Below are 27,104 nucleotides of genomic sequence, written 5' to 3' on the forward strand. Positions count from 1 at the left end.
CTGTCCCTCAGCTCTTCAGCTCAAGGCTAGTGCTCTACCACTTGAGCCACAGTGTCACTTCCGGCTTTTTTCTTTTTGCTTATGTGGTACTGAGGAATCGAACCCAGGGCCTCATGCATGCAAGCAAGGCAAGCGCTCTACCACTGAGCCACCTTCCCTGTCCCCTCAGATGTATTCTTGTTGCCCACCATTTCATTTGTGGGTTTTAAAGAAAAACTATTATTAAGTGTACTGTTAATTTGGATATGCCTAAAGTTGTGATTTTTCTTTTGTATTGTTGCTTTTTTTAAAATCTTTGATAGATAAAGGAAGCAGCAGACATCATTCAGAAGTTACATTTAATTGCACAGGAGTTACCTTTTGACAGGTAAGTTTGTCTCAAGAGCTAATGTATAAATATAGTATAATGTATGAAATAGAATTGGATTTTTTTTTCTCTCTGTGACTTTCTTTGCCTGTTAAGTCAACAGAAGTTGTCAAGCTCTGTTTGGTAAGTTATAATGTAAAGCAATTCATTGAAACAATATGATCTACTGTTAGTATATAAACTTAATGCTACTAAGTCTTTAAATAATTTCAGTTTTTCTTGTTTGGTATTTGAAAAAAAATTGAAATTGAAGTAAAATTTTGAATATTCTTGTGTTGAGAATCATGATTGTAAGAGACAGCTAGAACAGGGTTATTAAGTTGCTTTTTCCTATTTCTAGAAGAGAGTACTTAAGTTTTAAGGAGTCTTGGGTACTTTTGAAAGGCTGATGAAAGCTATACAATTTTTTCTTTTTCTTGGGTCCGGTTGTGGTGCCTGAACTCTGGGCCTGGGCGCTGTCCCTCAGCTCTTCAGCTCAAGGCTAGCGCTCTACCACTTGAGCCACAGTGCCGCTTCTGGCTTTTTTCTTTTTGCTTATGTAGTGCTGAGGAATCGAACCCAGTGCCTCATGCATGCAAGGCAAGTGCTCTACCACTGAGCCACCTTCCCAACCCAACAATTTCTTTAAAAATTATACCAGATTATTGTTTATAATTTTATGATGCTGTAGATTTTATCTGTACATTTCCTGGAGACTTAAGATTAAATGCAAGGTCTCAGGGCCATTGCTATTAAATTTCACCCTAATATAAACTATTCACTGAGAAGGAAATTTTTTCATAAATTCCTTTAGTCAACAGAACGTTATACTCTGTAATAAAGTGTTGCTGGTAGAGGTAGTTTGTGTGAATATCTGAAAGAAAGATATGATTTTTTTTTTTCATGCCTGTCCTGAATCCTGAATGCAGGGACTGGGTTTGTTTTTGAGTTTTTTTGCTCAAGTCAAGCACTCTACCACAGGACCACTTCTGGCTTTTTTGGTAGTTAGAGATAAAAGTCTCATGGACTTTTTTATGATCTTCAAATCTCAGCCTCCTGAGTAGCTAGGATTGCAAGGGTGAGCCACCAATGCCTGATGAAAGCCAACTTTTTGTACAACAGATGTTCTTCTGTTAAAAGGTTTCAGTTACAAACAGTATGACTGCATTGTTATGTTTAAAGATGAACATTAACTCTGAACATTAACTTTAAAACATAAAGTGAATATCCCCTTCCCCTGCCAAAAGTATTATTTTAACTGTTAATCCTGTATCATCATAAGGAGTAACAATTTACAGAGTAAAACTGCTCTGTTGACTACTTAAAAGGATATAATGTATCTACCTCAAAATAGGTGCATGCTAATAATAGTTGACTACATCTCCAATTCTTCTATTCTCCAAAACACAGTGGTATATATTTACCTTCTCCATCCCTCAGGTTCATACAGTTTTGTTTGTTGGGTTTTTTACATACTGAGACTGAGTTCTACCACTGAGCCATACCCCTATCCTTCTCTTAGTTTTAGCCTCTCTACTAAGCCTTTTTGTTGAATATTTGTCCTAATCAGGTCTAATTTTTTTTCTACTCAGATCATTTTGGCCTCATGAATTCTGAGATTTGCTATGATTGACCCCTCCACTCCCCATCTTACTTTTCCTTTCTTTTCCTCTGTCCCTTTTCCCTCCCTCTTCTCTATTTTAGCAATGGTGGGGATTGAGTCTCATGCTTGATAGACAAGCATTCTACTACTTGAGCTATGCTGATGTTCTTTCTTCTTCTTTTAGTTTATTTTTCAGGTAGGGTCACATGCTTTTGTCCTGGCTAGCCTTCACCCTCAGTCTTACTTCTATCTTTCAAGTAGCTGGGATTATAGGAATGTACTACTGTGTCCTCTATTATGACTTTGATATATCATTCTTGTGTAACTCTTAAATTTGGATTTCTTTTTTCACTTGCCTTTAACATCTCTTTTTCCAGCTACTTTCCTGTCTTCAAAGGATAGATTGCAGGCTCTCTCAATGACAGTTTCCTCAATATTTGGGACTTGAAAATATTTTAGTCTGTGATATTTTAGTTTTTGAATTAGTAAAAATTCACTGCACTGCATGTGTCTATTCTTGTCTGAATTTGTAAAAAATGGAATGATTGCTCATGTAGGTATGTTGATGTACTCAGTATAGTCTCTTTCATTTTCTAAGTTTAAAACTATTTGTAGTTTTTGTTATTAATCATTGATTTTTAATTCTTATCATTTGCCATTACTATTATCAAATCTTACTGTTATTTATTCTTTTCTTTTTCCCCCCTTTCTCTCTCCACTGTGCTCATGCTCTTGTTCTTGCTCTTACTCTTGCTCTTTTTCTGTCTGTCTCTCCTTTTTTGATGGTACTAATGTTTGAGCCCAGGACTTTGTACTTGATCCATGCCTCCAGTCCTCTGGTTAGTTTTGATATTGGGGCTTGATTTTTGCTTGAGCTAGCTTGAGCTATGATCTTCCTATTTATAGTTAACTGCTATAGTTGAGATGACATGCTTGTGCCACCATACCTTTTTTTTTTTTAACCAAGATTGGGTATCTTATTTATTTTTATTTTTATTTATTTATTTTTTGCCTGGGCAGGCCTCAAACTGGAGTCCTTCCAATCTTAGTCTTCTTTGTGGCTGGGATGACAGGCATGTACTACTGTGCCCAATTTATGGTTGAAATGCAGCCTTGTGAACTCCATTTCACTAGCCTGGGCTGGTCTTTAACCACAGTTCTCACTACTTGATCTCAATCTCCCAAGTAACGAGGATTATAGGCATAAACCACTGCACCCTGCTTTTTTTTAAAGATAATTTAAACTATTTTTAAAAAGCTTGATGGGTAAGAATATTATTATTCAAAATAAGTGAGTTTTAAATAAGCAAGAAAAGCAATCTAGTCCTGGTCTGGCTATGTTCTTAGAGCTTCCTGCAGACATCTTTCCTTATTAACAAGTGAATGATTACCCAATGATTTCCTCAGTGAGAAACATATACCCTATCTGAATTAACTAAATTTAGTTAATTTACCTTATATCAATACTCTTTTCTGTGGCTTTGCCTCTTTTTTAAAATATATTAACCTTTTAATTTAGTAGTAGTATTAAATTTATAGAAACGTGTCTGAAATATTGTAGAGGTTATTATCAGAGGTAATATAGAAATGCTTTTATTTATGTGTGAACCTTTTATAATGTCTTGTATTAGTATCCTGGTATGTTCATCGTAAAAAAAAAAACTACTTTTTTTTATCTTCCAGATTTTCAGAAGTGAAATCCAAAATTGCAAGTAAGTAGAATGTATTTATTTAGGCTTAAAAAAGTTGTGCCAGTCCTGGGGCTTGAACTCAGGGCCTAGGCACTGTCCCTCAACTCTTTTTTTTTTTTTTCTTCTTTTTTTTGGTCCGGTCATGGGGTCTGAACTCTGGGCCTGGGCGCTGTCCCTCAGCTCTTCAGCTCAAGGCTAGTGCTCTACCACTTGAGCCATAGCACCACTTCTGGCTTTTTTTTCCCCCTGCTTATGTGGTGCTGAGGAATTGAACCCAGGGCCTTGTTGCATGCAAGGCAAGCACTCTACCACTGAGCCACCTTCTCAGCCCTGTCCCTCAGCTCTTGTAATCAGAGTTAGTGCCTTACCACTTTAGCTATAGCTCTGCTTCCAGCTTTTTGGTGGTTAATTGGAGATAAGAGTCTCAGACTTTCCTTGGGCTGGCTTCTAACATCGATCCTAAGATCTTAACTTCCTCTAATTAGCTTCAATTACAAGTGTGAACCACCAGCATCCAGCTATTTATCTGGTTTTTTAAGTAAACAAAAACTACACCAAAGGGAAAAAGTAAATAGCAAAGGAAAGAAAATATGAAAAATGTTATCTTCCTCATACCATCTTTGAATTTGATTTCTCTTTTCTGGATACAACTGTTACCAGTTTAGTCTGGGCATTCTTCTAGAGTATGTTTTGATTCATTCTATCTTTCTTTCTTCTCTCTCTCTCTCTCTCTCTCTCTCTCTCTCTCACACACACACACACACACACACACACACACACACACACACAAACACACAAACACACACACACTCGCACATCCCAATTTTTAAAAAATTGTAGCTTTAGACTTTTTTTTTTTGCTGGTCCTGGGGCTTGAACTCTGGGCCTGAACACTGTCCCTCAGCTTCTTTTTGCTCAAGGTGAGCTCTCTACCACTTGAGTTACAGTACCACTTCTGGCTTTTTTGAGTAGTTTGAGATAAGAGTCTCAGAGTTTCCTGCCCAGGCTGGCTTTGAACCGAGACCTCAGATCTCAGCCTCCTGAATAGCTAGGATCACAGGCATAGAGCCATCAGTACCTAACTTGTGTTCTTAATATAATTTGAGAAATTGTATTCATACATATATGTCCGAAAAAGATTCATTTTAATGTTAAGATATTATAATATTTAATATCTATTTACATACTTAATGCTTGATTCTTTCCTATCTTTGGTATATTTTAGACTAGATCATCTGAGTTTCTGGAAGATCATTGTATTTGTAAACTCCCAAATCACTGATTGGTAGCTTGGCTCACTGTTTAGTGGACCATTTTAACAGAAGGTCAAAAAAACACCTGTATTTTCAAAAGTCTAAGAATAAAGGTGACGTGGGTAGGTTGGACTTAGGTATTCATTGAGAACCATAACATTCTAAGGAATATAGTGAATCAAGTATCACATATCATCTTAAGAAATTTGTTGTTGTTAAGTCCATCATTGCTTATGGTAGAGACATCTGAACTATAGTAAACTGAAGTTTTTAGTCCTCTTCAGTTTTTCTGTAGCTTTTGGTTTAAGACTCAGGATGTTTTAAGTTTTTTGCTGTGAGAACTTGCCATCTGGGGATTTTATTCTTCTCTTTGCCTCCCTCCCTCTGGTGGTTGTGTCTTGAAAATACAGATTTATATATTTCAGTGTTTTAAGAGCTAGGTCCACTGTTTATAATCCCACTATGTTTGTAATTGTTTCAAAAGAAGGAATATCCATAGAAGTCATATTTATAAATAGCTTAGATGCATATATATATATACATATATATATATATATATATATATATATATAACTTGTATACTTTTGAAAAACATTCAGTAGTTGTGCAGAGGTTACAATGTCATAAATCAGGTTATAAGTATGATGAATCTTGATCACTGTGACATTTCCACTGTTCTCCCTCATTCTTCTTCCTCCCCATCCCTACCCTCAAGTTACAAAACTCAGTTTTTATATAATGTTCATTGAATATAATGACTGCATTTTCTCATCCTTCATCACTCCATTTGTGCCTTTCCCCCTCCTCCCCCTGCATTGATAAAAATATCCTTGGATAACAGAGTGGCTTTCTTTTTTTTTTAGGCAAATACCATGATTTAGAATGCCAACTGATTCAGGAGTTTACAAGTGCGCAAAGAAGAGGTGAAATCTCCAGAATGAGGGAAGTAGCTGCAGTTTTACTTCATTTTAAGGTAACGGTTACAAATTTAAAATGGAAGACTCTCTTCAAGGTTGTAGAGATTTTGTAAGTTTTATATATTGTATTTGATTTTCCCTCTTATATAACAGTAATAAGTTTAACTTTTATAGTAATTTTTATGCATATTTTATATATCTAATGTTAAATGTTAGGTATTTAATTAGTAAGGATTTTAATATTTATATATTTAATATTTGATATAGTTTGACAAAATTGTCATTCTCTTACTTTTTAATGTATTTTTCTCAACATGTCAAATAAGTCAAAAGAAGAAAACTTCACTATAAAATTCCCAGTAGAATATAGGAACCTAATAGTAGATGAATGTGACTAATAGAAGAAATCCAGATCTCAGAGAGATGTTGTATTATGGAATTGTCTTTCTAGAATTTGAATTGGAGATCTGTTGTGGTAGTATATTCTGTGAAGAAGATGCTTAAGTAAATAGTTCTTCCGTGCTGGGAAGGTGGCTCAGTGGTAGAGCGCTTTCCTTGCATGCATGAGGCCCTGGGTTCGATTCCTCAGCACCACATAAGCAAAAAGAAAAAAGCCGGAAGTGGCACTGTGGCTCAAGTGGTAGAGCACTAGCCTTGAGCTGAAGAGCTGAGGGACAGCGCCCAGGCCCAGAGTTCAGGCCCCACGACCGGGGGGCCTGACTCACACTGGTAATCCTAGCTCAGAGCTGAGATCTGAGGATCATGGTTCAAAGCTAGCCTAAGCAGAAAGGTCTGTGAGATATCTCCCTGATAACCAGTAAAATTCTGGATTAGAAGTGTAATTCACATAGTAAAATCCCACCCTATCAAAGTTAGCTCAAGGCATTGAGTTCAAATGCTGGTATTGAAAAAGAAATAATTCCTCCTTCAGTGTGTTTCTTCATATTTATATCAGATTAGGAAAACGGAAACTGTTTATTGGACTTTTTATTTGATAATGTGAACGAGTATTGGCAATGGTTTTTGAGACAATGATTTACTTTATATTGATGGACTTTTTTGGGGGTGGGGGGAGGTCGCAGTTGTTGGTGCTGGGCTTGAACTCAGGACCTGGTCACTGTCCCTGAGTCTTTCTGTGCTCAAGACTAGCACTCTACCACTTGAGCCATAGCACTACTACTTTTTTCTCAGTAGTTCATTGGATATAAAAGTCTCATGGACTTACTTCTTGCCTGGCTTTGAACCACAGTTCGCAGATCTAAGCCTCCTGAGGAGCTAGGATTATAGGGGTGAACCACCAGCACCCAGCAAGCTTAGTGCCATTGAGTCATAGCACCATTTACAGCTTTTTCTGCTTATGTGGTACTGAGGAATCAAACCCAGGGCCTCATGCATGCAAGGCAAGCACTCTACTACTGAGCTACCTTCCTAGCCCCCAAGCTCACTCATTTTTAATGTATGATTTATTGATAACCAAAGATCTAACTTTATTGATCTTAATGTATAGCTCTGTTTTAGACACATTTTATTGAAATAGATTCAGTATAAAGAGTAAATGTTCAGGCATGGCTTAGCCGTAAACTATATGTAAAGCAGTCCAGAAGTCTGAGTTCAAACCCAAATATTGCTTAACTGCCAGTTAAACAAAGATCTGTCTAAATTCATGGAAAGGAAAGGAAATACGTCAATCCTTCTCACTTCTCTTCTGTGTGTGTCTGTGTTTTTGTATGTGTGTATTGGAGTGAAAGAGTTTACTAGATGATTGATCCTAAGACAGAATCCACTGTAGAGAGCACAGTCATACTTCAGCTTTCTTCTTTCATCTAAACTCCAACAAGGATATAAAGCAGTCAGGGAATTTCATCATAAAAAGAAGGAAAAGACACTCATGTTAACATACTGGCTATTGACGATTAATTTTATCAATTTCAATGACTATTGGCCATTCACTAGAAAAATGACATAGTTTTATTACATACAACACTTTTCCTGAGGTTTTTTATTTGCAAGAACAATAAAAATGTGTTTCTTCTTTGTAGGGCTATTCCCATTGTGTTGATGTTTATATAAAGCAGTGCCAGGAGGTAACTTGACAATCTATTTTTTTTAAATTTGACGCTAATTTCTATTTTGAAACTAATATAAAATTTATGTATCCACTATGTATATTTACTCTGCTATTTAGGGTGCTTATTTGAGAAATGATATATTTGAAGATGCAGCAATACTCTGTCAACGTGTGAATAAGCAAGTTGGAGATATCTTCAGTAATCCAGAAACAGTACTCGCTAAACTTATTCAGAATGTATTTGAAATTAAACTACAGGTAATTTTAAACAGTGACAAATTAAATCAGTTTTCAGGCAGTTTGTGATGTCTTGTTCTATTTGATTTTTTTTTTTCTTCAGATTTTAGCTTACTTACATATTGACCTTAGAACTCAAGGTCTACATGCTGCTATTCCTGAGCTTCTTTTGCTCAAGGCTAGCACTACTATATGAGTCTCAGATCCACTTCTGGCTTTCAAAGTAGTTTACTGGTGATAAGAATGTCAGGGACTTTCCTGCCTGAGACTGGCTTCAGATTATGATCCCTCAGATCTCAGCCTCTTAAGTAGCTAGGATTATAGGTATAAGCCACTCGTGCTCCAGCATTATCATAATTTTTGAAAGCTGGTTTGTTTTTCACTAAGGGAAAGATGTTAATCATTCTGTCATTAGAGCATATGCTTGAAATATGTTTTCATAATAGTGATGGGCTGTGGTAAGGTAGCTTCAGATAGTCTATTTTGTTTTGGTTCTCACTTTGACCTCAGACTGATATTTGTGAAAATGAACAAGAAATGCAAACATGCTGGGAATTGGTGTTCAAAGCCAGCCCAGGGAAGAAAGGCCGAGATACTCTTATCTTCAGTTAACTACCTAAAAGCTAGCTCAAAGTGGTAGAGTGGCTTTAAGTGGTACAGTGCTAGCCTTGAGCACAAAACTGAAGGACAGTGCCCAAATCTTGAGTCCAAGCCCCTGGACTACCACCAAAAAGAAAAAACAAAGAACAAATATGATCTGTATAATTTTTTGGTATAGTATTACCCAGTAAAGGGAGAACAGTAATTTCGCTTTTAACCTTTACTTCTGTAGTACTATGTGTTCAGACAGCATTTCCTAAATTCTACTTCCAGTAGATTAAGCCACATTCAGTGTTTGTTTTTCAAACAGAAGATTTTGATAACCTTTGAAAATGCTCATATGTTACAGTTCTTTAGAATGAGAATGTAATAAATAGCACCTCCCATGTTTACTGACTAAGGAATACTGTTTTAGCGTATAGAATACCCTATAGAATACCTATAGAATACCCTAAAACTGTGGTAATTTTCAAGGAAAAAAATGTAATATATGTATTAAGAATGTATAATATATATGAAACTGGGTGCCGGTGGCTCACGCCTGTAATCCTAGCTACACAGGAGGCTGAGATCTGAAGATTGCAGTTCAAAGGCAGCCGGGGCAGGAAGGTCTGTGAAATTCTTATCTCCAATAAACCACCAGAAAACTAGAAATGGCGTTGTAGCTCAAGTGGTGGAGCGCTAGCCTTGAGCTGAAGAGCTGAGGGATGGCGCTCAGGCCGAGTTCAAGCCCCATGACCGACCAAAAAAAAAAAAAGAATGTATAATATATATGTTAAATATATTAAGAACTTAAATATTACTTAGTATTTACTCAATTTAACAGGATGTTCTTTCATTTTTTAGAGTTTTGTAAAAGATCAGTTAGAAGAATGTAGGAAGTCGGATGCAGAGCAGTATCTGAAAAATCTCTATGATCTATATACAAGGTATATTTTTAATTACAAGAATAATAATCTCAATTTCCTTTTTTAAAGTAAATGGAGGAGGAGGGAAAGTGGGAGAAAAATGAGGAAAGAGGTAATAAGTTTGACAAGAAATATATTTATTATGTAACTGTAACTCCTTGGTACATCACCTTGACAGTAAAAAAATGGTAAAAGGTAAGGGGTATTTTGAATTAATAGTTTTTAACATAACAATATGCCTTTTAGGAATTCTTGGTTTAGAATTGGGCAAGTATAGCATTCTGAGTACATTACTTTTAGGATTTGAGTATTTCGATTGATTATACTAAGAAGGGAAGATCCTTGTTTAATCTGATTCAAGGATATTTTTTGTAATTTTAATTGTGAGCTAGTTTACTTTTTTGTATTGTTAGTATAATTAGATTTATTTGCAGTTAAAACTAGAAAGAAATAACATTCTTAACAAATGTTAAGTCCTATGTGAGTTTGTCTTTTTCTTTTGTAAATGACAGGATTACCCTCAGAGATATTATCTCAGAAGCTTCATATGGAGCACTTTTTATTTGACATTTTCAAACTGTTACTTATCCTTCAATCTCTGCATTTGGGGAGAAGTTTCATTTCGGTAACAGCAACAACATTGTCTTCAACAATGGGAAGTAAATAAGAGGAGAGTCCACATGGAGAAAGACAAACAGGGTGCACAGTGAGAGCAGACCTCTCAGTGCTGTTTGGATTCTTTGTGATGAATGGTATAAGAAAGTATTTGAGACCATTCTGCCGCCGTCTCCATTTCTAGCCTGGATCATTGTCTCACAAATTCTTAGAGATCACCCACAGGAGTTGGACAGTTCTTAAAACCATTAGTATTGTTTGTAGTATTCCATTCTACTTTGTATATAACTCTATAGGGTTGCTTTCTAAATCCTAAGTTCTGTCTGCCAAGGTTTTAAAAATAGTAGCTTAATATGTCAGTAAAGTCACATTATAAAAATATATATTCCTTAGTATTACTACTGTACCTAAAACATACATCAATTTTTTTTTCCTCCTTTTCTATGAAAAGAACCACCAATCTTTCCAGCAAGTTGATGGAGTTTAACTTAGGTACTGATAAACAGACTTTCTTGTCTAAGCTTATCAAATCCATTTTCATTTCCTATTTGGAGAACTATATTGAGGTGGAGACTGGTTATTTGAAAAGCAGAAGTGCTATGATCCTACAGCGTTATTACGATTCAAAAAACCACCAAAAGAGAGCCATTGGCACAGGAGGGTGAGTTTTCTTATATATTATGGTTAAAAGTAAATGCATGAAAAAATGGTGAATTTGGGCAAAGTTATCAAATACTGATTAGATAAACATCAAATATTGACTGTCAAAATTGTTTGTGAAGAATTCTTTTGCTGGGTGCCGGTGGCTCACACCTGTAATCCTAGCTACTCAGGAGGCTAAGATCTGAGGATCGCAGTTCAAAGCCAGCCTGGGCAGGAAAGTCCATGAGACTCTTAATCTCCAATAAAAACCACTAGAAAACTGGAAGTGGTGCTGTGGCTCAAGGGATAGAGCGCTCGCCTTGAGCTGAAGAGCACAGGGACAGCGCCCAAGCCGAGAGTTCAAGCCCCATGACCGACCAAAAAGAAAAAAATTCTTTTAACCAGTGTTGTTGTATTATTGACCAACTCTTGATCTTGAACTACATGCTGAAATGATATAGCATGATTAAAATATAAAACATTTGTTAATTAAAAAATTAATAAGCACAATGACAGTAATATAAAAGAACTTATTTCTTTTTCATTTCAGACAGAGTAAATTCTTTTGGGTTATTGACTAAGAATCAGTTTTTGTTGTTACGCAGATATGACAAAAAGAAGAATAAACAGTTGACAATTTAGAGCTGATGACATCTCAGTTCCAGGTCTTCACTACCTGGGACCTAGATGATTCTAGGAGGTATCATGATTTCTTTAGTGTCATATAATTTTGAGTCCAGAATTCACACACTATGCAGCCAAATAATTTTGTTCCACAGTTTTGTATATTAAATGATGATTAGAGAAAGGTTATAATTAGGTATAAGAGAAAATCTGAATGGAATTCTATGCCTCCATCAGAAAGAATGACATTGACCCATTTGTTAGGAAATAGACTCGGAAAAAATTATATTAAGTGAAGTAAGCGAGGCCCGAAGAAACTTAGGTCCCATGGTTTCCCTTATTTGCAATAACTAGTATATGTCTGAGTCAAGCAGAAAAGGTCAGATAAGTCGATGTTAGGAAAATGAACCCTAAGATATGTATTCAATTGTTTTTTTTTTCTTTCATGTGATTGTTTCTAACACATTTATAAGATGATTTCTTTGTTGCTTTGTATGTCCCTCCCCCATAGTATAACCCTGCTTTCACTGTATTTGATGTTGGTATAATTTGTGGAGGGGAAGGGGAAAAACAAATCGTTTAAATAGGGATACAGGTGGACCCATTGCAACAATGAGATGTACAAGTCGTTATGTCGAAAACGAACTTTACAACTTTGGTGGGGGAGGGGGCGGGGATGGGAAGGGGAAACAAAGGAGGAGGCTATAATGCTTGATAAGAAATGTATTCATTATCTTGCCCGTGTAATTGTACCCTCTCTACAGTATTTTCACAATAAAAAAAAAAAGAGAAAATCTGAAAGACAATAAGAAGAAAAAAACTGAAACTAAAAACCTTAAGTTATAAGCCTTAAAAAAAAACCCAAAACTGTATTCTAGGAGCAAAGAAAGTTTTACTTAAAGATGCCCCACATATGGCCACTGGTGGCTCATTCCTGTAATCCTAGCTTTTGAGGAGGCTGAGATCTGAGGATCATGGTTTGAAGCTGCAAGAAAGTCTATGAGATTCTTATCTCCAATTAGTTACCAAAAAAGCCCAAAGTGGAGCTGTGGCTCAGGTGGTAGAATACTAGCTTTGAGCAAAAAGCTCAGGGACAGCACCCAGGCCCTCACTTCAAGCTCCAGGGCTGGTACTGCCCCCCAACCCCCCCTCCAAAAAAAGATACTCCACATGTTTCACCTCTCTGATACTTAGGAAAGCTGAGTTATGTTGACTACATCTGGTAATACAATGAAGAGATGTATAATGCGTTCAAATGACTAAGTATATCTTAGCACTTTTTTGATCAAGGATAGCATTCTACCCCTTGAGCCACAGGTCTACTTCCAGGCTTTTGGTTGTTAGAGATAAATCTTAAGAGTTATCTTGCCTGGGCTGGCTTAGAACTAAAATCTTTAGATCTCAGCCTCCTCAGTAGCTAGGTTTACAAATATGAGCCACTGGCTCCTGGCTGAAGTTTTATTTTAAAATATGACTGTTTAGTTATTTGTACTGCAAACTTACTGAAATAAATCACTTCCTGAAGAAAACAAATTATTCTTCACTGAGTTAAAAATTTAAAACTTTAAGGACCTCATAACTCTGAATATATACTCATAAGGATCATAACTCTGAATATACTCATGAGGATCATAACTCTGAATATACTCATAAGGATCATAACTTATGAATATACTCATTTTTTTCAGCTGAAAATCGCCACAAAATTATAGTAATTTGATTTAGGGCTCTTGGTTATTGGTCCTTTTTCTGTTGTTGTACACTAAATACTTCAAGCTGAAATTTGTGTATATGTAATAAAATCTTTTTTTTTTTAATTTGGCTACAATGGTATACAGTATTCAAGATTTGAAAGAGAGAATTAGACAACGCACCAATTTACCACTGGGGCCAAGTATTGATACCCATGGAGAAACTTTCTTGTCTCAAGAAGTGGTGGTTAATCTTTTACAAGAAACCAAACAAGCCTTTGAAAGATGTCATAGGGTAAGAAAGATTGTACATTTATTGTATTTTATTGTGTTTTGTCTACCAGTTCTTGTGTATTTTAGGTTTTATTTTGTTTACAGAATAATTTTGTTTGTAATTTTAAAAATGTGTGTATTTTGCCAGGTGCTAGTGGCTCACGCCTGTAATCCTAGCTACTTGGGAGGCTGAGCTCTGAGGATTGCAGTTCAAAGCTAGCCTTGGCAGGAATGTCCATGAGATTCTTAATTAATAAACAATAAACCAGCAGAAAACCAGAAGTGGCACTGTGGCTTAAAGTGGGTAGAGCACTAGCCTTGAGCAAAAAGAGCTCAGGGACAGTACCCAAGTCCTGAATTCAAGTCCCATTACCAGCAGCAACAGCAATTTAAAAAAAATGTATTTTTTGCAGTCGTGGTAATTGAATTCAGCCTAATGCTTGCTAGACAAGCACTGGTACTATATGAGCCATTTTCCCCCCTGACCCTCACCCCACTCTCTTATTCCCCCCTCAGTCCTGGGGCTTGTACTTTGGGCCTGGGCACTGTCCCTGAGTTTCTTTTGCTCAAAGCTAGCACTCTATCACTTGAGTCACAGCACCACTTTCTGCTTTTTCTGAATAGTTTAGTAAAACCGAATAATTCCAACAAAAAGACTGTTAAAACTAACATACAAATTTTTAAGATATAAATCAATTTGCAAAAAATAGAAGCAATTCTATATTCCTGATAGCAAGTTGTCTAAAAAATCAATATTGCCAGGTGCTGGTGGCTCACACCTGTAATCCTAGCTACTCAGGAGGATGAGATGTGAGGATCACAGTTCAAAGCCAGCTTGGACAGGAAAGTCCATGAGACTCTTATCTCTAATTACCCACCTGAAAACCAAAAGTAGAGCTGTGGCTCAAAGTGATAGAATAGTTTATGAGAGATAAGGGTCTCACTGACTTTCTGACCAGGCTGGTTTTGAACCACAGTCCTCAGAGCTCAGCCTCCTGAGTAGCTACAATTAAGGTGAGCCAGCAGCACCTGGTTCCCTTCTTTAAATTAAATAATTTCTATGCAAAGGATATTTATTAGGTACGGTATGATATTTTAATAAATATGCATATTGAATAATATTCAAATCATCCTAAGGATATATAGCTTTTCAAACTTTTTTTGTGTGGTAAAACCTTTCAAAATCCATTCTTTTAAAAAAATACTCAGTCTATTATTATCTGAAGTCAACCTACTAATGTGATAGAACACAAGATATTGCTTCTTTTACCTCCAATTCATCACCAAAAAGTTGAAAGTAAAGCTAAGGCTCAAATGGTAGAGCTCTAGCCTTGTGAAAAACACTTCAGGGAGGCCTTGAGCTTATGCCTTAGGACTGGCATGCGTGCATGCACACGCGTGCGCACACACACACACACACACACACACACACACACCAAACAAAAAATAAAAACACCCCCCCACACACACACCAAACAAAAAATAAACACACACACACACACACACACACACACACACACACACACACACACACACACACACACACACACACACACACACACACACACACACACACACACACACACACACACACACACACACACACACACACACACACACACACACACACACACACACACCAAACAAAAATAAAAACCCAGTCACTTATTTCTGGTTTGTTTCTATTTCCATTTATCTTTATACCAATATCATGCTGTCTTAGTTATAACTTTAGAGTAGATCTTGAATCAGGTAATATAAATCCTCTCATAATTCTCATAACTCAGTTTCTGCAAAAAAGGTGAAGTTTTGATTGGAATGAAAATGAATCTATAGTTTTATCTGGTGTTAAAATAAAAATGCTTTTAAATTTATAGTTTAGTTTATATATAGAAATGCAGGTGATTTTTGTTTATCTTAAGTACCCAGTAACCTAATTAAACTTCTTTATTTTAATAACTTTTTAAATAGATTCCAGCAGATTTTCTATATTAGACTATTGTGTTGTCTCCCTGAAGACAATTTTCCCTTAATTCCTCTCTAGTACAAATAATTTTGTTCTTCTGCCTTAATTGCCCTTCCCAGACTTCCATATGGTATTGAATAAATGTGGGGAGAATAAATACTTTCCATTATTTCAAATGTTTAGAGTAAAACGATCAGTCTTTTACCATGAAGTATGCTAACTACAGGTTTTTCATAAATATTCTTCCACAGTGAGGAAATTCTTCTTATTCTAGTTAATTTAACTGTAAGCTGGATTTTGTCAGATACTTTCTATTAATGTTGTGAATTACATTAGTTGATTTTAAAAAATGTTTTGCATTCTTCAATAAATCCAAGTTGGTCATCAACTGACTTTTTTACCCTGTTATCTTACATATATATTTGGGGGTAAAAATGAAGCATTTTACATTGGTGTTCATGAAGAATAATGGCCTATCTTCCTTTAATGTCTTTGTTTTGATTGGGTATCATTAAAGGTTGGTCTCATGAAATGTGTTGGGAATATTTCTATACCCCCTTCAGTTTTCCCCAAAAGTTTGTGTTAAATTGATAGACTTTTAGGTTTTAACCTTTTGATACTAGTATAATTCACTAATAAACCTGTAGATGCCCCTCCCTCTCCTGTTTATCTGTGTGTGTGTGTGTGTGTGTGTGTGTGTGTGTGTGTGAGAGAGAGAGAGAGAGAGAGAGAGAGAGAGAGAGAGAGAGAGAGAGATTGATTTGAGTTTATGCATGCTATTCATAGGCTCTACCACTTGAGTCATGCCTCAGCCCCTACATTTTTCTTTGTAAGAATATTTTAACCTCAGCTATACACAGGGCTATTCAGATAATCTAGTTTGAGTTAGCTTTGGTAGTTTCTGCCTTTCAAAGACATATTTTATGTAGATTTTGCATTCATTGAATAAAATTGTTCATGACATTTTGTTAGTCTTTTTGTATTTGTAGAAGTGGTGCTCATGTCACCACTCTCAGTTTAGTTTTCCCCAAGAGCCATTAGCTTGTCTTTTTTTCTATTTCATATTTCTTTGGTTTCTTCTCTGTTTTCTTCATGTTAGGTGTCATTTGCCTTTTCTTTTTCTATTTTTTGAGGTAGAAGCTGAGATCATTGATTGGAGACCTTTTTTTTCATTTCTCTTTTCATATGTTTTTTATTGTAAAAATACTGTACAGAGGGGTTACAGTTATATGAGTAATGTATTGAGTTCATTTCCTATCGAGCATTGTTACCTGATTGGAGACCTTCTTTACCAGTGTATTTAGTAATAAATTTCACACTTAAAAGACTAGCAACATCAGAGAAGTTTTGGTATTGTGTTTTTATTTTATTCAGTTGAAAATACTTGCAAATTTCTTTTTTTTTAACTTTTTTTTTTGGGGGGGGGAGTCCGATTGTAGGGCCTGAACTTTGGGCCTGGGCGCTGTCCCTCAGCTCTTCAGCTCAAGGCTAGCACTCTACCACTTGAGCCACTTGAGCTTTTTTCTTTTTGCTTATATGGTGCCGAGGAATCAAACCCAGGGCCTCAGGCTTGCAAGGCAAGCGCTCTACCACTGAGCCACCTTCCCAGCCCCTACTTGCAAATTTCTATTTGCTTTCTTTAGATCCTAAACTGATTTAGAAGTATGTTTTTATTGTCATGTATTTGGAGATAGGTTTGTGTTTGATTTCATTCCAGAGGATATACTTTACGTGCTGTGAATCTTTAAGAAATTTATTGAGGTGTTTTATGGCCTGGAATATGGTCCATATGAGTAGTTTCACAAACTTGAGAAGAATATATGTTCTATTGTTGTCGGATTATGTATTCTGTAAATGTCAGGTGTCATTGACTGTGCTCATTGACTCTTCTGTATCTGTCAATTTTCTGTTTGCCTTAACTATATTATGCATAGACTTTTTAAATGTGAACAGGAGAGTAAGAAGCTAAATTTAGTCTTTATGGTTTAGAATGAAGATAAGGACACTTGTTGAATCAATTGAAGAGGAAAATTGGGTAGAGAGACTAGTGAGGAATATAGGTTGAGTAGTTATGAAGTGTACAACAAAATCAGTATTTATAATCAATGGTGATTGTAAGATGGTTATGAATTCTCATAAACTTCTGACTTCATACATAGGGATTATATTATACTTCATAAGGATTTTATTATTACGTTAAGGTTAAGCATGCCTAATTTTAAAATCCAGAATCTTTCATGTTCAAAAATCTAAAATCTTTTAATGACTAATAAAGATTCCACAGTAGAAAATTACATATTTGCCTTTGTAGGATATATTGCAGTCAAAATGCAGGCACACTGAGAAAATTTTATGGGGCCATTTTTAGGCTGGGTGTATTAGGTAGTATATTAGGTGTGAAAAATAACTGAACTTTATATTTGGATTTGAGTTCCATCCCCAAGATATTTCATTATGTATATGCAAATATTCCAAAATCTGAAAAAAAAATCCAAAATTCAAATAAATCTAGTCTTAAGCCTTCTGGATAAGGGATCCTTCACCTCTAATAAGTATTATCCTGAAAGATTGCATAAATGGAGACTACAAATAAGCTTGACAAAGGCAGAAATCAATTTATAAAAACAACATAGGAACCCCTAGATAAGTATTCAAATGTTTTTTTTCTTTCATGCGATTGTATCTAACATATTTATAAGATAATTTCTTTGTTGCTTTGTATGTCCCTCCCCCACGGTATAATCCCTGCTTTCACTGTATTTGATGTTGGTATAATTTGTGGAGGGGAAGGGAAAAAAAAATCATTTAAATAGGGATACAGGTGGACCCATTGCAACAATGAGATGTATAAGTCGTTATGTCAAAAAAACGAACTTTACAGCTTTGGGCGTGGTGGGGGGGGATGGGAAGGGATGGGAAGGGGAAACAAAGGAGGCATCAATGCTTGGTAAGAAATGTACTCATTATCTTGCCCATGTAATTGTAACCTCTCTGTACGGTATTTTCACAATTAATAAATAAATAAAATATAAACAACATAGGAAGCAGTTAAAGAACTCAAAAGTTCTGAGTTTTACTGGAATTTCCCTTGTTCAGTGAGTGGCTCTCAAACCCCTTTGGTCATGACTCAAAATGAATAATGTGTTTTATATGGCAGCAGAGTATGTGTTATATATGTGTGGTGTTGTGTATGTGTTTGCTGTAAATGTAGTTGATTTCACTAAAGGATTATAATTTAAGTTTAAAAACATTATTCTAAGACACAAGAGTTTTAAATCAATATGACCCATTGTAATTATGTATGGACAGGGAGGATTGGAATAAAAGTTACTTTCATACTTGAAATACTATGTTTTATACAAAATTGAGTACTTTTTAAGTTGGCAAAAGTTCGCTTTGTTTAAAAGGTACAGAACTCAAGGGAAAAAAGGGTGAAAAAGGTGCAGCAGTGGAGCTCACTATACACTGATGAATGTGAACTATGCAACTTATGGGTAGAGACTGGAGGGAGGGACTAGGAGAGAGTGAGGGGACAGAAGACACTATACGAAAGGAAATATACTCATTGCTTGATTCATGTAATTGTAATCCCTCTGTACATCACTTTTATAATAACTGTGAACTAAATTAATTAATAGAAAAGGTACATTGGAGGAGTGATATTGTTTATATTTTTGTTTTTAAAGCTTTCGGATCCTTCTGATTTACCAAGGAATGCCTTTAGAATTTTTACTATTCTTGTGGAATTTTTGTGTATTGAACATATTGATTATGCTTTGGAAACAGGACTTGCTGGTAAGTATATTTGTATCACACTTTCTGTGAAAGTTCTTTGGTACTACTTAGTTAAACTGAACATAGAATTAGAATTTTTGGATCTAATTACATCTATATGTTAAATTTAGTAGAATGAATTTTGAGCTTCTATAATATAAGGATTTGCCAGGTGCTGAACGCTATACAAATAAATACATGGTTATATAATATTGTTTACATGTAGTAGAGTAATAAACAGTATAAGTTATTATAGTACATGACAAAATATAACATAATTCTGTCCATTATAAAACGTCAAGGTACATAAGTGAAGGGAATTAAGCAATATTAGTTTAGCAAGTAAGTCTGAAAAGGAATACTTATATTACAATTTTTATTTTGCTTTTGATCTTCTTGGTCTATCTGTCATTGTTAGTGGTATAACAATGATTTCTTCCCTTAGTTCCAGTCCTATTAAACTAGTTGCCTACTTGACCTTGCCACTTGTTCAATGCTTATCTCAAATTTAATGTACCAAAAGTGAAAGAAATTCATTGTCTTGTTCTAAAATGTTCTTTTCCCCATAAAAAGGACCTTTTTACTAGTTACTCAAACTTCAAACTCAGGTGATCCCTTAATTTTTCTTTTTCATCAATGCAGATATCATTTTTCTACTTTTATCTCTAATAAACGCCACCCTAGCTTAAACACTGTTGGCTCATGACTGTCCTTTGTCCATTGTTGCCTTTCTGAGGTACTGATTTCATGTAGTCACCAGTTATTTACTTTTTAAAACTTTTAATTCATTTAATTTAAATTGTTATTTTGATTATCTCTAAGTAGTTGCACAAAGGAGTTACTATTGACCAAATCAGTGTATAAGTGCAATGCATCATGATTAATATCACCTCTTTCATCATTTCCCCCATAACTCCCAATATAACATCTCCCCTCAATTTCCTTCATAGGCTGTGCGCTGAATATTATGACTGCATTCCCCTCCCCCCCTTCATTGGTCTACTGCTCTCTCATTGATACCTCCCTTCTACTTTTCAAGCGCCAATTTTCTGGTATTTATTTTGTTGGACTGTGAGTTCATTTTTGCAAGGACTTTGAATTCTCCCCTGCAAATACGATACCTGAGTTAATACATTTGTGTGCACTTGCTTACAACCTATAAGTTTTTTGCTTGTATACTTACAATTTAGTGCTAGCTTCCAAATATGAGAGAAAATATGTGTCCTTTGTCCCTCTAGGCCTGACTTAATGATTACTTTTTTAAGGAAAAGAATAACACTCTTTCTAATAGCTTATTATTTGATCTGTTTTTAAATGTATTCATCCTTTTCTTGTGCTGCATTTCTCCACATTGTCCCAATTCAACTTTCATTCTTTTCTTTCCTTTCTCTCAGCTCATCTCAAAACTGGCTTTGCAGTCTTCTGATTTCCAGATCTCCCCTTCTTAGGCTTTGCTTTCACCTTAGCTGTACACTTGGAGTTAGTTACTCATGATCTCATCATTAAATTCATTTTTTATAACATCACAATGAAATTTTGTTAGTATCTGCTTTCACTCACCAGAGTTCATTTTCGCTTGCCTTATATTACTGCTTTCCTACTCCTGGACCCATTTTACATTTTGTAGAAAAGTCAGATGAATTATTAGAAAATCCAGTGAAAAATGAAATTGAGTAGGGGAGAGAGAACAGTAATGAGGTATGGTGCAGGATTCACAGGCAAAGAGCTTAAAAAAAAAAAAAGAATAGAGAAGACCTTTGCAAAGACACATGAGAGAACTGATTGAAGTGGTATCATAAACTGACTTGAGAATAAGTAGTCTAGATAGAAACATCATCATGTAAGCTCTTTTAGATAGGAATATTAATTTGTTTTATTCAATGCTGTACTCTAGCATCTGAGCATGCATAGATGCCTAAAATATCTTTATTGGCTGTATAAAACATTCTGTAAAGATTCTAACAGTAAACCAGAATTAGCATAAATCAGTTGCTTTGGCTTAACTGGTTTATCCTTTCCCAATTTTTCAGTTTTGCTCTTATAAGCAACAAGATAGATTTGTTAATTGGAGATAAGAGTCTGATGGACTTTCCTGCCAGGACTGGATAAGACTGCACAAAATTTTTGGGTGCTGGTAGCTCACACCTGTAATTCTAGCTACTCAGGTGGCTGAGAGCTGAGAATTAGAGTTTGAAGCCAGTCTGGGTAGGAAAGTCTGCAAAAGAGACTCCTGTTTCTAGTTAACTACAAAAAGCCGGAAATGGAGCTGTGTCTCAAGTGGTAGAGTGCTCAACTAACCTTGAGCAAAAGGATAGTACCCAGGCCCTAAGTTCAAGCCCTAGGACTGGCATGAAATCAAATAGGATTTTATGAAGTTCTGTCAAACACATATAGCTTCCATACCTTGTTATTCTAGATCTTGAACCTTTTGAAATGGTACAGTTACTAAATTATAATTTCAATTACTAAATTTTAATTTAGTAGTAATAAGTACTGGTCAGCTAACACTATATAGGTTAAATGTTCCCTATCTTGGTTTATTTTCTCTGGCTAAAATCAGAGACGTGAAATAACCAAATCAAAGTATGTAATATAAATATGTATATATATATGTATATGTTTTAAAATAAGGTGTTTTAAAACACAATATTTTTTTTCATTTTGATATAAACTTATTTTTAAAGGATTCTTCCCTATCAATGTTTACTACTGTTAGCCTATTTACATGTACTGCTTTTTCAGAACACTGTTGAATGTTCCTTAATAACTTGGTAATTGAAAACATCAATATTGCCTTAAATTTTCATATCTTAATAATAATGATTAATGAGGTGTATTTTTCTTTTCAAAGTTTATGTCAGAGCCTTTAATTTTCTTACCACTTGATTTTGCCTAATGTGGAAGAATACATATATTTTCCATTTTTAAAATGAGTTCTGTACATAACTCTAGGTTTTAGGCTAATATGTTGTTACAAGCTCTGGATAGTTTTCTGAGTCTCAAGTCTTTTAATTTTGGGTGAAAGTGCAAATATCTAGGAACCTTAGAGTATCTATTATTCTTTACAAAAAGAAACTTTGAAATCCAGTGATTCAGCTCAATTTTTAGTGTCAGAATGTAGACTAGCTTGATTATTATGCTGAATATCAGGAATTTACTCTGATATAGTTTGATTTTTGAATATTTTTGAGGAAAGAATAGATAATGTAAGATGTATAAGTTGAGGTATATTTTACTATGACATGATATATAGGATAGAAGATAAAGACATAGGAAACAGGAAAACTAATAAAAATATTTTAGATAGAAATGAGATAAAGACCTGTTACAAGAAAAATGGTTGATGTATTCATGGAGCATATGAATTTTTGAGTACTAAAGAATTGGAAAGGAGGGGGGAGGATTCGGTGGGGGGGGAAGCTGGGAAGGGATGGGAAGGGGAACACAAAGGAGGAGGCTACAATACTTGATAAGAAATGTACTCATTATCTTGCCCATGTAATTGTAACCCCTCTGTACAGTATTTTCACAATAAAAAATAAATAAAAATTTAAAAAAAGAATTGGAAAGGAAAGGAGAAGATAGACGCAAGATGATTGCGTGGTTTATTTCAACAAAATCTTAAATAGCAAAAATTTGAGCAACAAAGTGCTTTGGATGAATTTTATTAAGCTATTAACAATTTTCTCTTAATCATTGCTGAATCTTGAAATAACATTACTTTTAACTCATGCAATATATATAATGCCCATTTTCTTTTACTCAAGGTGAATTTCTTTAAGGTTGATTTTCATTTATGTATTCCTTCAAATTGTAGGAATTCCTTCTTCAGATTCTAAGAATGCAAATCTCTATTTTTTGGATGTTGTGCAACAGGCCAATACTATTTTTCACCTTTTTGACAAACAGTTTAATGATCACCTTATGCCACTAATAAGGTTAGTCACAATCATTGATATTTCAGTAAGTATTACAGTTTTTATATTAAATTTTAAAAAATCATGTTTTGAATTGTTTTAAAAACATCAACAGGACAGGAAATGAGAAATAAAACTATTCTTTTTAGCCAGGTGCCAGTGGCTCATGTCTGATCATAGCTACTCAGATAGAGAGCTGTAGTTTGAGTTCAGCCTGGGAAGAAACAGGAGACCACATCTCAATAGCTGGCTTCTGTTTTACATGTCATCTTTGTTATCAGGAGGTTGAGATTGGAAGGGTTGAAGTTTTCGACCAAGCTGTGATACTCCATCTCAATTAATAGCTGGATGAGGTAGAACATACATGTCATTTTCTCCATGTGGGACGTATAAATAAGTAGATATTAGTACAATCTGATCCAAGTTACATGTAAAACTCTACTTAAAAAACAACAAATGCAGGGCCTGTGAATGTGGCTTAGTGGTAGAGTGCTTGCCTAGCATGCATGAAGCCCTGGATTCAATTCCTCAGTACCACATAAACAGAAAAAGCCAGAAATGGCACTCTGGCTCAAGTGGTAGAGTGCTAGCCTTGAGGAAAATAAGCTCAGGGACAGGGCCCAGGCACTGAGTTCAAGCTCCATGATTGGCAAAAAAAATGCAAATGCAAAAAGGGTTGAGATCATTGCTCAAAAAGTAGAATGCCTGCCTAGCAAGCTCAAGGCTATAAGTTCAAACATCAGTATCACAAAAAAAAAAGTGTTGATTTTCCTTTCATTCCTGTTTTCTTTTTCTGTTGTGTAAGTAGAATATGATCTAAACCTCCCTATAGCAAGGATGACGTGTGTGATGCAGAAGCCAACTATTGAGATGTGGTCTCGTATTTATTCCCGGGCTGAACTCAACTTTTTGGTACATTTGAAAAGACAGCTATCATAATCTAAAATTAAAATCTTGTATGAAAGAGGCCTTCCAGCCTACTACAGTTCAGTAAATTTACATCCTTAAAATTTCAGTGACTCACTGAGTGGAGTGACTCACTCCACTCAGGAGGCTGAGAGCTGAAAATCATGGTTCAAAGCCAGCTGGGGCAGGAAAATCTGTGAGAATGTATCTCCAATTAACGTCCAGAAAACTGGAAGTGTAGTTGTGATTCAACATTGTAGAGCACTAATCTTTAGGAACAGCATCTAGTCCCCAACTTCAAGCCCTTATGACCAACTGCAACAACAAAAAAGATCCAACAGCCTAGACACCAACAGATGATTGCAGTTCACAGTCTGGGAAAAATATTTGTGAGACTCCCATCTCAACCAGTAGCTGGGTATTGATGGCCTATATTTTCTTATTCCAGCTACTCAGTAGGGTGAGATCAGGAGGATTCCAATTCTAGGCCACCCCAGGCAAAAATATTCACAGCACTCCATCTCAGCAGAGAAAACTAGGCATGATGGTGCAGTTCTGCAGGTACTTCGGAGGATCAGTCTAGGCTGGCCTGGGTAAAAAGTGAGACCATATCTTGCAATAAGCCAGAGCAAAATAAGCTTGAGGCATGGCTCAAACAGCAGAGCATCTGCATAATAGGTACAAAGCTCTGAGTTCAAACTTCAGTACAACAAAAGAAAAAAGATTCAACAGGTACAGCCTGTTTATTACAATATAAAGACATAAAAATCTTTGTGAGGGCTGGGAATATAGCTTAGTGGTAGAGTGCTTCCTTAGCATGAATGAAGCCCTGAGTTTGATTCCTCAATACCACATAAACAGAAAAAGCCAGAAGTGGCACAGTGGCTCAAGTGGTAGAGCACTAGCCAAAGCAAAAGAAGCCCAGGGACAGTGCCCAGGCCCAAGGGGTGGGGGGTGGGGAAATCTGTGAGATTGATAGGGGATAGATTTTTCTTTGGGGGGGTGGGGGAGGCGGCTGTTAGTCGTAGGGCTTGAACTCTGGGCTTGGGCGCTGTCCCTGAGCTCTTCAGCTCAAGGCGATTTCTCTACCACTTGAGCCACAGCACCACTTCCAGGGGATAGATTTTGTGAGCCATTAAGAGTTGACATAATTTTACAAAAATTTATATATGAACTTTAAAAGCATATAATTAATGAGTAAAGTATATAATCATCTCTTTAACACTATTACAGAAAAGATATTTACACAAAAGATAAATTTTGTCAGTGTGTCCTAAACATTGTTATGCCAAGAATAATCCATAAGTGAAGATCACTTGTAATGCCTGAATTGCACTTTGAGAGAATATTTATTTATTGGGTTTTATTTTCATTTTACTTTGTTTTGAGACAGTACCTTATTATGTACTCCTGGGTGACTTGACTCTTGCTTTCCACCTACTAACTGATGAGATTTTTTAGACATGCATTACTATACCTAGTTAAGGGAATTTACTTTTTAACTTGCTTTTTAAAGGATTGTTATACCATATAGCAGAGAATTACATAGTCTTTTTTAACATTGTTTATATTTTAATATAATACATTCTTAAGGGTTTTGTGGTATCTTGTGACTTTTCTGGTATAATACCCAGTATTTACTTATAAAGGAAATGAATAGATGCCAAATTTCAAAATTACATATTTTTTGTTCTTAAGGGTAGCTTCACAGAGAGTAACAAATTTAATTTTTCCTCTTCTGACAAGTTAGTGGGACCTTACCTAAAAAACAAAAACAAAAGACAAAGGAGTTAGAGGTATAGCTAAAGTTGGTAGAATGCTTGCCTAGTGTGCTCCAGGAAGCACACTAGGCATTATCAATTGATAATCAGTGTTACTCTTCCTTTCTTTTTAATGAATTTCTAGTGTGAGTGAATCAATCATGTTAGTGTAAATTAAAGTATGTTATGTTTTTATAAATATATGTATATAAAACACCTTTGAAATTAGCCTATTAATGTGATTTTTTTCCCCTTTAAATATACAATAGCTCCTCTCCTAAATTATCTGAATGCCTTCAGAAGAAAAAAGAAATAATTGAGCAGATGGAGATGAAATTGGATACTGGCATTGACAGGCAAGTTGTTGGGTTATTTCTGTTACATTTTTTTAATTGTAGAAACACTTAGTAGAGCAACATGTTTTAAGGTATAAATACTTTGTGATATGAGTAGCACTATAATACTAATTAAGCATTTCTATCCCTAAACATAATTACCATTTTTAAATTTTTGGTCAGTTGTGGGCCTTGAACTTAGGGCTGCTGTCTCTGAGCCTCTTTGTTCTCAAGGCTAGTTCTCTGCCACTTGAGCCGCAGTGCCACTTCCAGTTTTTGAGTGGTTAATTGGAGATAAGCGTCTTACAGGGACTTTTCTGCCTGGACTGGCTTTGAACTGTGATCTTCAGATCTGAGCCTCCTGATAAGCTAGGATTATAGGTGTGAGCCACCAGCACCCGGCCATAATTACCAATTTTAAGAATATTCTCTCAACAAATTTATAGTATTACTAAATATAGTTACCATACTGTGTATTACATCTCCAGAATTGATTTTTATTGCATTACTGAAATCTTGCCCTTTTTGACTGTCATATCTATTTCTTCTACACCTCCCCTCCTTAGCCCTGCCAAGCAACATTCTACCCTGTACCACTGTTAGCTTCTTGTTTACATTCCACATATGAGATCACAGAATATTTGTCTTTTTCTGTCTAGCTTTTTTCATCTAGTTTAATGTCCTCTAGTTTTACTCATGTAGTCGCAAATGACAGAATTTCCTTTTTAAGGCTCAATAATACACCATTGTATAAATATACCACATATTCTTTCTCCATCCTTCATGGGACATCTAGTTTACTTTCATATCTTGGCTATTTTGAATAATTCTACACTGAACATTAGTTAAAGCAGTTCTCTTAAGGTACTGATTTCATTTTGGTTGTGTATAGCTGTATAAGAGTTCCTCTTTCTCTGAATCCTAGCCAACATTTAGCCATCTTTGGTCTTTTTTATAGTAGCCTTCCTGATAGATCCT

General features: G+C 35.5%; 1 protein-coding gene across 2 annotated transcripts in view; it reads left to right on the forward strand.

Annotated features, from left to right (window-relative positions):
• Positions 1 to 27,104, forward strand: part of Exoc5 (exocyst complex component 5) — a 53,526-nt gene that overhangs the window by 20,575 nt on the left and 5,847 nt on the right. For both annotated transcript variants that reach the window (XM_070032873.1, XM_070032880.1), the window contains exons 5-15: positions 303 to 367; positions 3,633 to 3,661; positions 5,757 to 5,866; positions 7,850 to 7,894; positions 7,996 to 8,136; positions 9,562 to 9,644; positions 10,690 to 10,899; positions 13,343 to 13,490; positions 19,121 to 19,229; positions 23,026 to 23,146; positions 26,061 to 26,147. In XM_070032873.1, coding sequence (XP_069888974.1) covers positions 303 to 367; positions 3,633 to 3,661; positions 5,757 to 5,866; positions 7,850 to 7,894; positions 7,996 to 8,136; positions 9,562 to 9,644; positions 10,690 to 10,899; positions 13,343 to 13,490; positions 19,121 to 19,229; positions 23,026 to 23,146; positions 26,061 to 26,147 — 1,148 coding nt within the window. The remainder of the gene's footprint in view (positions 1 to 302; positions 368 to 3,632; positions 3,662 to 5,756; positions 5,867 to 7,849; positions 7,895 to 7,995; positions 8,137 to 9,561; positions 9,645 to 10,689; positions 10,900 to 13,342; positions 13,491 to 19,120; positions 19,230 to 23,025; positions 23,147 to 26,060; positions 26,148 to 27,104) is intronic.

This window comes from Dipodomys merriami, unplaced genomic scaffold (assembly GCF_024711535.1).
Source record: "Dipodomys merriami isolate MVZ:Mamm:240054 unplaced genomic scaffold, mDipMer1.0.p SCAF_1, whole genome shotgun sequence".
Lineage (NCBI taxonomy): Eukaryota > Metazoa > Chordata > Mammalia > Rodentia > Heteromyidae > Dipodomys > Dipodomys merriami.